At 40.7% G+C, this 17,622-nt stretch overlaps 1 protein-coding gene across 7 annotated transcripts in view; it reads left to right on the plus strand.

Moving 5' to 3' along the window:
• Positions 1 to 17,622, plus strand: part of CYB5B (cytochrome b5 type B) — a 112,961-nt gene that overhangs the window by 34,558 nt on the left and 60,781 nt on the right. For 2 of the 7 annotated variants that reach the window (XM_077983714.1, XM_077983715.1), the window contains one exon: positions 4,559 to 5,944. The exons of 2 other annotated variants lie outside the window; for them this stretch is intronic. In XM_077983714.1, the coding sequence (XP_077839840.1) occupies positions 4,559 to 4,649 (91 nt within the window). In that variant the 3' untranslated portion in view covers positions 4,650 to 5,944. 7 annotated transcript variants of the gene reach the window in all.

Raw genomic sequence — 17,622 nt, forward strand, 5'->3', positions numbered from 1 at the left:
AGTCAATGGTTTTTAGTGTATTTACAAAGCTGTGCAGTCTATTTGAGAACAATTTCCTCACTCCAAGAAGGAACCCCATACTCATTAGCAGTCGTTTTCCACTTCCCCACAACTCGTCCTCCTCATGCCAGCCCGAGGCAACCACTGATCTACTTCTACCTCTATTGATTGTCCTATTCTGAACACTTTATAAAGCAGATTTATATAATATGTAGTCTTTTGTGTCTGCTTTCTTTCACTTAGTATAATGCTCTGAAGGTTGTAGCAGATATCAATACTTCAGTACCTTTTATTGCTAAGATTTATATTTTAAGGTTATTTTGTCATTTTCTTTCCTTTGACTCCGTTTTTTCTCTTTTCATTGTGAAATCAATTCTAAGGTCTTCCTTCATAATTATTATGATTTCAAAGAGTGAACCAGTATATTTTTGTGATCTACAAAGCAATCATCTATATGATCTAGAGGATTTCACAGTTGATCTACGTGTTAGAAGAGCTTTTTGGGCTTTAAAAAAGGTTTTTAGAAAGTATGATGTTAGCTACTGCCAGTGGCAAGCCCAGCTGAACCAGGCACATCATCATGACCACAAAGTAGTCCATTTCAATGTAGTTTGTATTATTAACATTTTTTAACATCTAAAAAAGTTTAGGTCATTTCTATGCTTTCATTAGTGATTCTTCAGTAGGAAGGAACCTAGCAAAGTGCCAGTATGTTATCAGAAATAAAATTCCCAGTCCATCCATTGCTTATATATTTGTAAACACCAAAATGCATGAAAAGTGAAGTTCTGGTATCAGTTACAGGGTTTATGTAGCTATTCAAGAAAATGTATATGTGCTATGTTAATCTTGTTTCTTTTTGTTTGTTATTTTTGAATATGTGTCATTTTCAGGACCCTTCAAAACATGATACATGCAAAAGGTTAGTATCCCCTTAACAGATTTCCTTATGTTCAAAGTAATGTCTAGCAAGAGACTCTTCCGTAAGTATATGTATGTAACATAACTTACGAGTGCAGCTTGACAGCTAATTCTTTTTTGGCCCAAATCACTGCAAATTCAGTTGTTCCTTGACATTAGCAAAATTAACTTTTATAGTTTTAGCCGTTTTGAATAATCTAAAAGGTTCATGCCTTGAGTAATTTTTTAATCTTATTGTGACACAAATTGGAATCACACTCAGTAAGAGGCCAGTATGCATGGACAGGTAGCTACTAGTGGGTCAGCCTTCAGTCTCTGCAGTTCAAACCAGCTACACTATTCTACTTAAAACTTAATCTCATTTACTTCTCACAACCATTCTGTAAGATAGGTGCTATTATTACATTTTACAGAAGAAAAAAACACTACAGTCATATTTAGGAATTTGGATTTTCTCAGGTTTACTTACAATATATTCCTTGGCATTAATATTAGTAATTCATTAGTATTAGCTCTGAAAGTTATAAATTGCCTTCCCTTAAGTGCCTCTATCTAAAATGACTGTGGAATCCTTGGCCTGTACAATATATTTGTGGAGATTATATAGAGCTAGCCATTCTATCTTTTGGACATCTCAGGGTATTTCAGAGAAAGAAAATATGTCTTTCTTTTCCCATAAAATATCAGATCTATTATTTGAGGTAATGGACACAGTATAAAAAAGTACAAACTATTAGTAAATTTAGTTTCCTTAATATTGAGGGCTTAGGGTCAACAAAATGCTGCATAAAATTTTGAAAATACAAGCCACAAAATTGCAGATTTTAAACATAAAACTTATGCTTATGCAGGGCGGGGTGCAGTGGCTCACGCCTGTAATCCCAGCACTTTGGGAGGCTGAGGCGGGTGGATCATGAGGTCAGGAGTTCGAGACCAGCCTGGACAACATGTTGAAACCCCATCTCTACTAAAAATACAAAATTAGCTGGGCATGGTGGTGCGTGCCTATAGTCCCAACTATTTGGGAGGCCAAGGCAGGAGAATTGCTTGAACCTGAGAGGCGGAGGTTGCAGTGAGCCAAGATCGTGCCATTGCACTCCAGCCTGGGCAACAAGAACGAAACTCCATCTCAAAAAAAAAACAAAAAACAAAAAACAACACCTTATGCTTATGCTATAAAACTTAGACTTATGCTAAACATAAAACTGATTAAGAATTATCAGGCAGAAGATATAAAGAATCCCTACAAATCAGTTTTCTGAAACCTCAGTAGAATATGAGAAAAAGGGCTGGGCACAGTGGCTCATGCCTGTAATCCCAGTACTTTGGGAGGCCGAGGCGGGTGGATCACGAGGTCAGAAGATCGAGACCATCCTGGTAACACGGTGAAACCCCGTCTCTGCTAAAAATACAAAAAATTAGACGGGCGTTGTGGTGGGCGCCTGTAGTCCCAGCTACTTGGGAGGCTGAGACGGGAGAATGGCGTGAACCCAGGAGGCGGAGCGTGCAGTGAGCCGAGATCGCGCCACCGCACTCCAGCCTGGGCGATGAGCAAGACTCCATCTCAAAAAAAAAAAAAAGAATATGAGAAAAAGATTTAAACACTTTACAGAAAAGGAAACACAAATGTAAACATATGGAAATGAGGTTAAATCTCATTCATCATTAGTGATATGTGAATTAAAATCATAGGTATATTTCATACCTAACCAGATTGATAAAAATTAAAAATTTTGTAAATAAGAGTTGGTTGGAAAGTTTATCCCCCAACTCTTAAAAACACTCCTAGGGTAATGTAAATGAGTATAATCAGTTTGGAAAGCAGGTTGGCATTATCTAGTAAATTTGACAGGATGAATTAACTTTTGACCCAGCAATTCCATTTCTAATGATATACTTGATAGAAATGTGTGCACAAATACACCCAGAAATATGTACAAGAATGTTCACAGCAGCATTATTCGAGATATTCAAACATCAGAAACAACCCTAATAAATTGTGGTATATCCATACAATGGAACACTACAAAACAATAAAAATAAATGAATCACAAACATGTAGTAATCTGGATGAATCTCCAAGAAGAAAAGTCTGTGTTAGGACAGGAAGTTATTGTTGAACCTGAATCTCCTGTGATGCAGTATAAATGTGTTTCGTCTGGTTCTCTCCTCAGTCGCAGTTAAGTATTAGGAAAAATTATGTGAGTATTGGTGTCAACCATTCTCAGTCTTTTGTACTAAAGAAATTATCTGGCCAGGCACGGTGGCTCATGCCTGTAATCCCAGCACTTTGGGAGGCCTAGGCGGGCGGATCCACCGGCTGAGGCAGGAGAATGGCGTGAACCCAGGAGGCGGAGCTTGCAGTGAGCCGATATCGCGCCATTGCACTCCAGCCTGGGCGATAGAGCGAGACTCCATCTCAAAAAAAAAAAAAAAAAAAAAAAAGGCAAATTTTCTTCTTCAGGGTTTTCTTAAGGATCCTACTTTTGGATTCTTTAGGCTTTTGTGGTTGCTCTTCAAGGAGTCTGAATTCATTACTCTTATCAGGAGATTACTTCAGAGTTCCCAGTGCATATTGCTGTTATACATGCCATATTGCTTGGTATTTTAAACAAAGCTGCCTGGCTAACATTCCAAACTAGTCCAGCGTAGCTTTCTGCCATACGTAAGCATACAGAGTGCTAGGCATGTTTAGGCAAAGAATCATTTTTCTTATGAACTTCAGCTCGTTTTATTGACTTCAAAACCTTTTAATACCAAGACTCATATGTTTTAAGTAGAGGGGCAGCCAGGTCATTTGGATCATGGAAGAATTATACTTTAAAACTAGTGTGCTAATAAGTTCTATTAAAGAATTATTATGTTAAGGAGAATGATGACTGTTCTGAAGCTCCTAAGGAAAGGCTCTTGCAGTACTTTTGAAGCTGCCATTTGCTTTACCCTATTAGAACTGTATATACTTTTTGTGTATGTGTATCCTTATTAGTGTCCAAACTTAACTAGGGATTAAGAAGAGGGGTTTGGAATCACACTGTCCAACTCCCTTACTAGCTTTGGGATTTGGGGTGCAAAGCTTATGTTTCTCTTGTATGAGATGAGAATAATAGCCCTATTTCATAGGGTGTTGTAAGGATTAAATCTTTAAAATACATATGAAGTAGATAGGATATTTCTGGTAGTTATATTAGATATGATTACTTCCAAATTTATATTGGGATGGATTTTTTTAATACATATATGAAATGTCACTTACATAATGGTGTTTTTTCCTGTTTAAAAATGTTAATTGCAGAATACGTGAAAAGCAAAAGCACAGAGAAGACAATGTGAGAGTATCCATAATCCCTAACTCAGAAATAACCACTATATGACTTTGTAGAAACACATATAAAGGCATGGAAAGGCATCTTATTTGATATCATACTATTGGTTGTTTTTAACCTTTTAAAAAATTACTTTGTAATTTTGTCACTCCAATCCAAATATTTTTTCCCCAACTACTTTGTGATAAAAGCAGTTAAATTTCCCAGAGTAAATAAAAACTCCTCGCCCATATAAAAACATGTGAAAGCTGAAAGATAGTGAACATTTGTCTTAAAATATTAACAGTTTTATTGCTTTCTCCCCCTCCTCCTAGTTGCTGGTCATACTGGATTTTACCCATCATAGGCGCTGTTCTCTTAGGTTTCCTGTACCGCTACTACACATCGGAAAGCAAATCCTCCTGAGGAGGCCTTGCTGAAGTTGGAAAGTGCATCCATTTTGGGGTGAAAACTAGAGACTTGCTTGGGGGCTGCAGAAGTGCCCTCTCCTTGAATCCTGCCAGTTGCATTCTTCCCCCTTGGAGCCAAGACGATTGGCCAGACATCCACCTCAGATCTGGGACCAGTGTTCTCCATCTCTCAGAGCCTTACTCCCAAAGTACCTGCTCACTGTTCTGTGTCAAATGATTGCCGGTGTTTCCTCTCTTCACTGGTTTCCATGAGTACCCTTATATTTCAAAACTTCCTGTTCATAAGTTATAGTGACATTGCTCTTTCGTAAAAATGCCTGCTTTCCAATACTTTGATTGCACATTAGACATTCTTAACAGGGCGGCAGTCTAGTGTTGAAACTTTTATTTTTTCATTTTTCTTTTAAGTAAATTTTTAAAAAAATTTCTGATTTAGGGCTGGGTGCGGTGGCTCAGGCCTGTAATCCTAGCACTTTGGGAGGCCAAGGTGGGAAGATCGTTTGAGGCCAAGAGTTTGAGACCAGCCTGGGCAACATAGCGAGACTCTTATCTGTTTTAAAAAAAAAATTTTTTTTGATTTAATTCTGTTATTTTTCATAAGGGGTTTAATTCCTGAAGTAAAGATATGCACCTATTAAGCTTAAAACTGCCAAATGAGTTTTGTTCCTTTTATGTGCATGATAAAGCTACAAGGAATGGTGTGGCCACCTCCTCCTCCCGTTCAAGCTAGGGCAGCAGGTAGCTCTTTCCACCCCCTGAGCCCAGCCCCTTCCCAAGTGGTGCTGGACAAAAAAACTACATGGCCCTTTTATGTCTTGGGGCTGGAAAGGGAGGGATGAATTGGGGTGATAGAACCCTGGTGAATTCAGAGTTATCTTTCTTTAGAAAAATATTGAAAAACACTACTTCAGGATAGGAGTTTAGAAAAAGCACCAAAGCTTTCACTTTGGTTTGGCACCAGTTTCTAACCATCTGTTTTTTCTACCCTAGCTATCTTTTATTGGTAAAATATAAATGTATAATTATGTCTGTAGAGCTTTACCAAGGATTTTCCCTCCTATTTTGTTTGTTGATTAGCAAATTTTTGATTCTCCATTTTCCAAAAGTAAAAGACTCCAGCATGGCCTTCTGTTTGCCCCGAGTAAAGTAACTTCCATAGAAAATGGTATTTGAAAGTGAGAGTTCATGACAAGAGCCCGTTTTCCATTTCTTCTGTATTTTACCTCCATGACTCCAACTTGTGGGTTTGTTCTGTTTTTCCATGAGAATAAAATACTGGCAGTTTTTTTCTCTGATGTGTGTTCATTGAGAAGTAGGTTACTAGAATTATGTTACTGTGTCTTATTGGTTCAGTGATGATTTCTCTGGCATATTAGACTTTTATTTTTTTCCCCATAGAAGCACCTGAGGAAATAAATAGTACACTGGCTGTTTTCTGCCAGCAACTGTGGTAATTTTTCTCCCTGTCCTTTGAGAATTGCTAGTCTGCTTCTGAGGCATTGTCATATCCGGCAGGGAGCAGCTTGGTTCAAGAAGGACCATAGAGGCTGCTCAGCATCTCCTCCCTCCCTCCCAGCTTGCCAGGGATTTGATGAGACAGGAAACTGCCCAGCAAACCAGGGACTGCCCATGCAAACTATTTAAGAAAAAGTTCAACCCAGGTCTTGTATCCTGTGATTTAGCAGTTGAATGAATACAGAATTCATCAAAATAATATTAACCTTGTACTTGCACACTTGGATATATTTGGGAGTAATTTTAGGAGATTTCTGGCTGAGTTTTACAAAATGTCAGGGATATGGGTTTAGTAAAACTTTTATCTTTAGAAAAATGTTCGTATGCATTATAAGATGCTACTTTTAAGACAATATTGATAAAAACCTTGGTTATTATTTAACAACAGTGGTATGACTTGATGCTTCTCTATTTAAAGGCAAGGAAGGATTGGTATATGATTGCCTGTAATAAATAAATTACGTGATTATTGGAGTACATTGGGGTAAAAGTAAAGAACAGTGGAGTATTGAGGAGCTTGAAATGGAACATTCAATCTAAAGCCAAGCCTGAAGATAACTGAATCAGTTGTAAAAGTGTGTTGGCAATGTCCAAAATTGAATGAAAAACATCTGGCTTATAAGCAATGTTAGAGAACTACCATCTTAAGTAAAATTGGTGTTTTTGTTATTTTTAAGGTAAATGCCAGTGCAAAAGGTATGTTTTTCTACTTCACATGGGTTTTCTTTTCCTGTTTACATCTGGACTTGTTTTTTACTGAGAGCCAGAGGAAAAGATAATTAGACTTTGTCTCTTCCACCCATGAAATCCCTGCAGTACCCAGGGCTGCTTCTGAGCTACTGCTGATGTGATGTCACTTTGTATTAGGAAAACCAGTTGGGGGTCCATTTACTATTATTCTGTTGCCTACAAAAACAGCCAGGTGAAAGGTAAATCTTGTGTGAGAGTTTGCGGAGGTTTTTCTAAACAATAAAGTAATATAGCACACTAGCCAAATCCATCCAAAAGGACTTTTTTTTTTAAGGAAGTAAACTTGAATTCACGAAACAGTCTTGACATGGGTAGGTGGTGAAAGTCCTCTGGAGAGCAAGTGGAGCCAGTCCCCATTGGCTGACAGTGCCACCTGGAGCTGGTCTCCGGGGTGTTTGGTTGTTTATTCCTGAGGAGGACTAACTGCTGCTGCTGCTGCAAACTGGACTGTACACATCATGGCTGCTGGACACGAAGGAGGAGGTAAGAGAAGTTTCATGCCACCAAAATAGAGGGTGTTGGTACCACTGCCCCTGGTCTGAGAGTCAGGGTTTAAACCTGCCTCAGTAGAGACTAGTTTGAAATGACACCAAAATTCCCCAGCCCCTACTCAGCAATTGGTTTTGGTTTCCAAATGACTTCCGCATTTGTAAAGATAACAGAGTGGTGGGGTCAAAGTTTATCTTGTGTTTAGATCTCAAGACTGCTTAAGCAAAAACAAAAATCCCTTGGAACTTATCTTTTGAGCCTGTAAAGTTCTTTTAGCAGTTGTCATAAATGCATATGTTGTGAAATCAGAACACTGTCGAGTTTATACTCATTTAGCTGCAATGTGGGACAATGAAAAATGCTTTACAGGCCTTAAGTATCATTACTTATGGTATCTCCTGCTTTAAAATCTCAAGCAATATCTATCTGGTTAAATTCCATTTTAGGAGATTGAGATGCAGAACGTTGATGTTCATTACCTCCTCCTACCCCAGGAGAAATGGATTCAGACATGTCTTGTCTCAACAAGAAATTGATTTTTCTTTTTTTAACTATCTCATTCTGTTGCCAAATATCACAGAAGTAATGAGGAGTTTAGTTACATTTGGCTGTTGTGCTCTGAAAGAGCCAGGTTTGGAATTTGTGGGGGTGATCTAGGAAGAAGGTTCCAAAGAAGCAGAGGCATTTGTCAAGTTACCTACCCTATATCCAGCATCCTCCTCGTGAGCTTCAGTAGCTGCTCTTTGCCCACGCTTGTATCCTACGTTTGCTATTTGGGCAAACCATTACTTCAGTTATTTAACTTCCCTTTTTTTTTAACTTCACCTTTGACTGTGAACAAGTAACATTAACATTCCTTTTGTATATTCACTAATGGCGTTAGTTTACCTATTTTATTTCAGAATATTTTGAACGAAGATCTTTGTCTCTCTCTGCTGGAATGCGCACACAGTGAATGTTTGTTAGAACTACACGCAATAAAGACACTGTTTTCCTTTTCTTGCCCTGACTACACTTATTTTTTTTTAATTAAAAAAATTTTTTTTAAGTGGAAGTGTTGGTTTTGTAATCCTCAGGTGTTCTGGAAGAGAAGGATTTGAGAAGCATGACAGTCTCCCGTGTCTGTGCTAACGATGTGTTTAGCACAATGTGGTGGGGAGTTCCGTGGTTCTCCAGGATTTTGCTCACTGTTCTTTTCGTGAAGTGAATCGTTCATTTGATAATCGTGAAATGCAAAAAGTAAGGCTGTGTTTTAATGGGTGTGAGGTGGGAACAGGGTAGCCAGGTTTGAGGTTCTGTTTCCACTGAAACTACCTACTGAAAGAGAAGCCAGTACCAGGTAATACTGTTTTGTTATCTGCAATGCCAGTCTTCAAATGATTGTTTTTCTTGGAAATAGCTAAACTGTTGGGGGAAATTAAACACTGAGATTGAAGTTTAGTGACTGTGTTAATAAAACAAGGGAAATAAGCCATTTTTATAATTACCTTTAAAACATACTGATAGCCATCTACCATTACTAACGTATCAGATTTCTGTTGAGAGATTGTTCATTAGGGCTTGGCTATTTCACTATCACAGGAACTGAGGATTACTAACAGGAAAGGATGCCCCCATTCTTGTTACCAAAGTTTGAATTTAATGTTTAATCTTCGATACTAATAAGAATTTATTATCATAGCACTCTCGCTGATGCTGAATAGTTGGTAGGTGCTTTACAAATCCTGGTCGATTCATGAAAGCCTGAGGTAGAAGACTGATTCCAATTATGTAAATCTAAGGGAAGAAATATCCACACAATCTGTTAAGCTGCTGGTAATTGATAGCATAAATGTAACGTTAATTAGTGAACTAGATTGCTATGTATGTGCAAAGCCCAGTCAGCCTAATCACATATATGCCAGCATTTTAAAAACAAAATTATTTGATGAAGCAGTGAGAGACTAGAGTGGCTTTCCAGGTGAAACATGAGAATGCACTTGTAATGCTGTCATTTCTCTGACACCTACTATGTGCCATGCAATGTGGTTTACAAACCTTGCTGATCTGTCCCTGTCTACCTTGTAAGGACACTTTTATGGCAACTCAGAGAGCCACCTGACTTGACCACAGAGCTAAGAGGAGAGCCAGGGTTTTTCTGTTTTGTTTTGAGGCAGAGTCTCTATCCCCCAGGCTGGAGCACAGTGGTATGATCTGGGTTCACTGCAACCTCCACCTCCTGGGCTCAAGCAATCGCCTCACTCACCCTCCCAAGTAGCTGGCACTTCTAATTTTTGTATTTTTTTGTAGAGACGAGGTATCACCATGCTGGCCAGGCTGGTCTTGAACTCCTGGTCTGAAGTGATCCACCCGCCTTGGCCTCCCAAAGTGCTGAGATTACAGGCGTGAGCCACCTCCCCTGGCCTGAGAGCCAGGGTTTAAACCTGCCTCAGTAGAGACTAGTTTGAAATGACCCTTGAATCCCATGCAAATGGCTTAGTTTCTTGAAGCCAGTTAATGAGAATTTAGATCTGAACTATGTTGCTGAAAACAACTTTTCATAAGAGGCAAAGGATTGAGAATTGAGGACGACTGATGAAATCCTTAAGAAGCACATATGAGAAGTCCTTGCATTTCATCAGTCTAGGATCCTGGATAAAATTTAACATGGAACCATGTATGTAAATACATAGTTTTTGTTTTTTTTTTTAAAGAAGGTTTTGCTCTGTCGTCCAGGTTGGAGAGCAGTGGCATGATCATAGCTCACTGTAGCCTCAAACACCTCCGCTCAAGTCTCAGCCTCCCAACTAGCTGGGACTACAGGTGTGTGCCACCATGCCCAGCAACGTAAAAAAAATTTTGTTTTTTTGGTAGTAGTACAGTCTCACTATGTTGCCGAGTCTGGTCTCAAACTCATGGCCTCAAGCCAGTCCTCCTGCCTCAGCCTCCCAAAGTGTGGGATTACAGGCATGAGCCACTGTGCCTGGCCCCATTTTCCTTTTTTTTTTTTCTTCCTTCCCTGTTTTTCAGAAATTGAGGTGGGATTGTCTTCCCAGACAATACAATGATGTTCATAATAAGAATCTTCTGACAGACCTACTCACTCTGATTTTAATAACCTAAGAAATCTAATCAGAGACAAATAGAGATAGAATCAGGAGAGGCTAAGTCATGAACAGCACAGGAAAATGAGCTTCCGAGACTCCCAGTCTGACCCCCTTTTTCTCTTTTGTAACTTTTTTTTTCCTACCTCTCATCCTACCTCATCTTGCCCTCTTGCTTTGCCTCGTGTTTTATTTTATAAAGGACAACACCTCAGCTATGCTCCTCTTTTCTTTTTCTTTTGTTTTGGAGCTGGGGTCTTGTTATGTTGCCCAGTCTGGACTAGAACTCCTGGGCTCAAGCCATCCTCCCACCTCAGCCTCCCCAGTAGCTGGGGCTACAGGCATGCGCCACTGCACTGGCTACATCTTCATTTTTGTGTTGTGGTACAAAAATGTACTTGACGCTCTGTCCTAAAAACAATGGGAAGAAATAATTTGTTTATAAACTGGACCATCCAGAAGGAATGCAGTTCTGTTTGAACATCTCTATTCACCTTTGTTTAAAGCTACATTCTAGCTCTGGGCCTTTCGTGTGAATCAAATTTGCCTTTTCAGTTACTTAAAATTGGGCTTCTGAAACCCACATATCTTGACAACTATGGTCTCTGCAACTTATCTGACCGTAAAACACTTGCCTGGGTAATGTCCTTGTAAGAGTTCTTCCTTTCTGGCCGGATGCGGTGGCTCACGCCTGTAATCCCAGCACTTTGGGAGGCCGAGGCGGGTGGATCACTTGAGGTCAGGAGTTTTGAGACCAGCCTGGCCAACATGGTGAAACCCTGTTTCTATTAAAAATACAAAAGTTATCTGGACGTGGTAGTGCATGCCTGTAATCCCAGCTACTCGGGAGGCTGAGGCAGGAGACTCTCTTGAACCTGGGAGATGGGGATTGCAGTGAACTGAGATCGTGCCACTGCACTCCAGCCTGGGGGACAAGAGTGAAACTCCATCTCAGGGAAAAAAAAAAGTTCTTCCTTTCCAAGTATACCTAAGTTCCCATAAGACAGAAAGTCACTTTTTTGGTTGTTAATTTTTTGAGATAAGGGTCTCACAATGTCACCCAGGCTGGAGTGCTGGAGTATCATCATGGCTCACTGTAGCCTCCACCTCCCAGGGTCAAGCAATCCTCTTACCTCAGTCTCCCGAGTTGCTGGGACTGCAAGTGCCTGCCACTGTGGCCAGCTAATTTAAATTTGTTTTAGAGACAGAGTCTTGCTGTGTTGCCTAAGCTGGCCTTGGCCTCCCAAAGCGTTGGGATAACAGGTGTGAGCTACTGTGCCCAGAAATTCATTTTTTATTCCATGCCAAGTCTCAGTATCTCTGGAAAGAAGAAACATTCTTCACTTTAAAACACCTACAGATTATTATTGTCATAGAGTAAGATACAGAAACCCACTTAAGCTCACATAGGTAACAGAGAAATGACTTGCTGTGAATCAGTAACAAATGAGTATCTGATGGAACACAAGGGTAGAAATCAGCTGGCCCTCCTGAGGATCTAGGAACAGGAACCAGAAACCCATAGGAACCAAAGTGGTTACTTTAGTTTCCTGTCCAAACTTCTAAAGGAAATTAATAATTAGAAGTGAAAATGTGGTTGACTGGGTAATATGAGTGTCTACTTTTGGTCCCATCAAGGGAATGGAAACCCATCCCCCAGCCTTGAATGGGAAGGGGATCAAAGGGAAAGCAGTTTCCCAAGGGAGATGCTATAATTGCATACTTTGTGTATATTTAAATGTCTTCATTAATTAACTAAATGCCCTCTGAAGGAAGGCACTTCTGCATTTCTCAGGGTGCCCTGCATTGGGCTGGGCCATAGGGAGGGCAAAGTGGATTCAGTATGGCTTACCGTGCTGTGCCTGCATGGCTACAACTATAGCCATGCTGTAATGAAGGTAGTATAGTCCAGGCGCGGTGGCTCATGCCTGTAATCCCAGCACTTTGGGAGGCCAAGGCAGGCGCATCACCTGAGGTCAGGAGTTTGAGACCCGCCTGGCCAACATGGGAAAACCCCATCTCTACTAAAAATACACAAAAAAATTAGCCGGGTGTTGTGGCACGCATCTGTAATCCCAGCTACTCGGGAGGCTGAGGCAAGAGAATTGCTTGAATCTGGGAGGTGGAGGTTGCAGTGAGCTGAGATGGTGCCACTGCACTCCAGCCTAGGCGACAGTGGGACTCCGTCTCAAAAAAAAAAAAGTAGAGTTCCCATAACCAGTTTCCCCTATTATTAACATCACATGTTTATATGCGACAGTTGTTGCAATTAATGAACCAATATTGGTACGTTATTATTGAAGTTCTTATGCTAGTTCCTTAGTTTTTGCCTGATGTCTTTTTTCTTTTTTTGAGATGGAGTCTCAGCTCAATCTTGGCACACTGCAACCTCCCCCTCTGGGTTCAAGCAATTCTGCCTCAGCCTCCCGAGTAGCTAGGAATACATGTGCCTGCCACCACGCCCGGGTGATGTTTTGTATTTTTAGTAGAGACAGGGTTTTACCATGCTGGCCAGGCTGGTCTTGAACTCCTGACCTTGTGATCCACCCGCCTTGGCCTCCCAAAGTGCTGGGATTACAGGCGTGAGCCACCGTGCCCGGCTGACCTTGACAGTTTTAAGGAGTACTGGTCAGGTACATTGTAGGATGCCCTCTGTTAAAATTTGTCAGATGTTTTCCTCATGATTAGACAGAGGTTATGAAATGGGGAGAGGAGGACCACAGGGATAAATTGCCATTTTCATTATATCATCTCCAGAGGACACACTGTCAACATGATCTGTGATGGTTGATGTTGACCTTGATCACCCGGCTGCGGGACTGTTTATCAGGTTTCTCTACCCTCTAGTCACTCTTCAGGAGGGACTTTCCATATTGTTCCACACTGTGGCAGGAAGTCGCTGCACAGCCCACACCTAAGGAGTGGGGAGTTATGCTCCATCTCCCTGAGAGCAGAGTGTCTGCATACATTATTTAGAATCTTTCTGGATAGGAGATTGGTTTCATAGATTGTTTTATTTCTTTTTATTTACATATTTATTTTTAGAGACAGCATCTCACTAGGTTGCCCAGGCAAGAGTGCAGTGACTCTTCACAGGTACAATCAATCACTGCACACTGCAGCCTCAAACTTCTGGCCTCGAAGTGATCCTCCCTCCTCAGTCTCCTGAGTAGTTGGGACTACAGGCACATACCACCACACCACGCCATGCTCAGGTTTCACAGAATTTTATAGTGGATTGATATGTAGCTTTTTTTTTTTTTTTTTTTTGAGATGGAGTCTTGCTCTGTTGCCCAGGCTGGAGTGCAGTGGTGCGATCTCGGCTTACTGCAACCTCTGCCTCCCAGTTTCAAGTGATTCTCCTGCCTCAGCCTTCCAAGTAGCTGAGATTACAGGCATGTGCCATCACACCCGTATAATTTTTGTATTTTTAGTAGAGACAGGCTTGCACCATGTTGACCGGGCTGGTCTCAATCTCTTGACGTTGTGATCCGCTCACCTCGGCCTCCCAAAGTGCTGGGATTACAGGTGTGAGCCACCGCGCCTGGCCCCAAAAGGTGTTTAGTAACTTGCCTAAACGTGGATAGCCAAAGGCCATCGACTATTTTTGGAAAGCCTTCCCATGAAAGATAGAGACCAAAACAAAATAGGAAAAAGAAAAAAAAAATAGAAAGAAAGAAAACAATGCAGAAGAAAACTAAAGGGGGAAACAGAACAACAAACTGATAACATCAAAAAGATGAGAGATGACATTGTCTCCATGAATACAATAGGATGCTATTTTAGAAAAGGAACATTCAGCTGGTTCATGCCTGTAATCCCAGCACTTTGGGAGGCTGAGGCAAGCGGATCACTTGAGGTCAGGAGTTTGAGACCAGCCTGGCAAACATGGTGAAACCCCATCTCTACTAAAAATACAAAAATTAGCCAGGCGTGGTGGCAGCTGCTTTTAATCCCAGCTACTCGAGAGGCTGAGGCAGGAGAATCACTTGAATCCAGGAGGCAGAGGTTGCAGTGAGCCGAAATCGTGCCACTGCACTCCAACAAAGTGTAGTGTGACAGCAAGATTCCGTCTCAAAAAAAAAAAAAAAAAAGAAAAAGAAAAGAACATTCAGAGAATAAGACTTCTAGAAATTATAAGCAGCATTGTAAAGAAATCCTTGTCTGAAAGCCTTTTCTTGGCTTTTTTTTTTTTTTTTTTTGGATCAATTTATTGCTCTGAGGTTATTCAGTCTAAAGATATGTATATTGTTAAGTCTGTGGATCACTTTCTAACTACTTTCTAAGAGTGGCACAATTTACCATCCCACCAGCAAGATCTAAGAATGCCTGTTTCACTGTGGAATTGGATACTTTGCATGTCGGATCCAATGCTGGTGTACCTTTTCTTAGGTACCTGGAAAGTAGAAATCATTTTGGTCACATAATTCTTTTAAAATGAATCCAGTCTATTTACTTAAGAAATCATTTGCTCATAAGAGTTATGAATTCTCACTCTTTTTAAATTTTTTTTTGAGACGTAGTCTTGCTCTGTTGCCCAGGCTGGAGTGCAGTGGCACAATCTCGGCTCACCGCAAGCAACATCTGCCTCAGCCTCCCAAGTAGCTGGGACCACAGGCACGTGCCACCACACCTGGCTAGTTTTTTGTATTTTTAGTGGAGACAGGGTTTCACCATGTTGGCCAGGCTGGTCTCGAACTCCTGACCTCAGGTGATCCACCCGCCTTGGCCTCCCAAAGTGCTGGGATTACAGGCATGAGCCAATGTGCCTGGCCTCCAAGCTATTTATTAAACATTGTTTGAGAACTACCTGTTTTTCAATAGCTTCTATGAATTGACCCAATACTACCTATCAGCTTTTGTTATGTAGAGAACCTACTTTCAGCTGGCTGCATCCACCGTCTTCTGCTCCCACCTTGTTCTTTCCTATCCCTTGTACTTTTGAGTGTTGTTTTCCATGAGCCAATATCCAATATCCGCTCCCACCCATTTCTGTTGGCAAATGAATTTTGTCATGAGTCTGGCTCCAGTGGATGGGCTTGGGTTGCCTAGAGTACTGTGTTGGGTCTGAGCTCAGTAGGAAGTGGAACCACATTGGCATGAAGAGAGTGGCTGTAGACAGCATATTTACCATGTCGGCCTAGCTAAGTCATATCCAGGCTTCAAAGACCAGCCTAAGTCGCAGTTTCTCCATGAAACCTCAAATCACTCTCATTCACTCCAACTGAATTCTCCATCCCGGAGTCCCTGTCACACTTGTGCCATGTCATTTTTTGGCATCTGAATAGTTTTTGTGTTAGTCTTCCCAGATAGACCGGAGTCTCCTTGCGGGCAGAGATTGGGCAGTATTCTTACTCTGTGTTCCTTCACTATACCAGTGTGTATTAATCTGTTTTCACATTGCTGATAAAGACATACCTGAGACTGGGCAATTTACAAAAGAAAGAAGTTTAATTGGACTTATAGTTCCACGTGGCTGGGGAAGCCTCACAATCATGGCAAAGGCAAGGAGGAGCAAGTCCCGTCTTACATGGATGGCAGCAGGCAAAGAGAGAATGAGAAAGACACAAAAGCAAAAACCCTGATAAAACCATCAGATCTCTTGAAACTTATTCAATACCACGAGAACAGTATGGAGGGAACCGCCCCCATGATTCGGTTATCTCCCACTGTGTTCCTCCCTCAACACGTGGGAATTATGGGAATACAATTCAAGATGGGATTTGGGTGGGGACACAGAGCCAAACCATATCACAGTGCAACACCCTACACGTAGAAGATGCTCAGAATCCATTGGATTGCTTGCGTGGGGGTAGTTTTAGCAAAACAGAAGTGAAAAATGTGCACTCTGCTGGCATGGTAGAAAAGAGCATTCCTCTTAAAATCTCTACAACCTTCATCTGACCTTCATAGAACAAATTAACAGAGGCTTCTTTGTGACATTGAAGGCCCTCATTGGAGGATCCTTGGCTACACTGGATATTGACATCATGAAATACTCAACTTCTTTCAAGAAGGCCTAACCTACACTGAAAAGCAAAGCGAAATAGTATTGAGTTACAAATAAAAGATACATTTCTGGTTGACCTAAGAAAGAACAGCAAAATGTATATGACTCCTATGTTATTCTTGAAAAGGATTTGGAATTCTAACAAGAATGAAAATTTAAACATCCCAGGAATACTGAAAGGCTGTTGGATATCATAAAAACAACCAAAATATTTGATGATTGTGCAATATTGTATTTTTACTTTGTAAAAAGGAATACATATTCTAAAACTTGGGTAGGGTTAGGCCCGTCAAGATCAAGTATCATTGATGTAACTTCTCAGAACTGTGCCTATTAGCTATAATGTTTATAATACTTGCACTGATACAATGTCTTATAAATATAGTGCAATTAAAATCTTAGAAACATTAAAAAAAAAAACCTTCCTCAGAAATGTTAGTTTTGTGGTCAATATTTTTCTGAAGGATATGCTGAACTTTTTTACTCTTGAATTGGAATTGCCCTGGTATTCATCCTTTCTTGCTGGTACTAAGAATATCACTTTGTGTATTCATCCTCTGCGAATGATTATTTAAAGACCTCTTGGCCAGGCATGGTGGCTCAGGCCTGTAATCCCAGCACTTTGGGAGCCGAGGCAGATGGATCACCTGAGGTCAGAAGTTCAAGACCAACCTGGCCAACGTTGTGAAACCCCGTCTCTACTAAAAATATAAAAATTAGACAGGTGTGGTGGTGGACGCCTGTAATCCCAGCTACTCGGGAGACTGAGGCAGGAGAATTGCTTGAACCTAGGAGGCAGAGGTTGTTGTGAGCCAAGAACGTACTACTGCACTCCAGCCTGGGAGACAGAGTAAGACTTTGTCTCAAAAAAAAAAAAGAAAAAAAAAAAAAAAAAGAGATGGAAGTGTGTTACATTCTCAGCCACCTTGAGAATATAAATATTAATACATGTATCCACATATATGATTCATATTTGTAATATTCTTTAGAAAAAGAGACACTTTTATATTTTAATTTTAATTTATTAAGAGATAGGATCTCACTCTCACCCAAGCTAGAGTACAGTGGCACATTCATAGCTAACTTCAGCTGCAGACTCTGGGGCTCAAGCACTCCTCCTG

Source organism: Macaca mulatta, chromosome 20 (assembly GCF_049350105.2).
Source record: "Macaca mulatta isolate MMU2019108-1 chromosome 20, T2T-MMU8v2.0, whole genome shotgun sequence".
Classification (NCBI taxonomy): Eukaryota; Metazoa; Chordata; class Mammalia; order Primates; family Cercopithecidae; genus Macaca; species Macaca mulatta.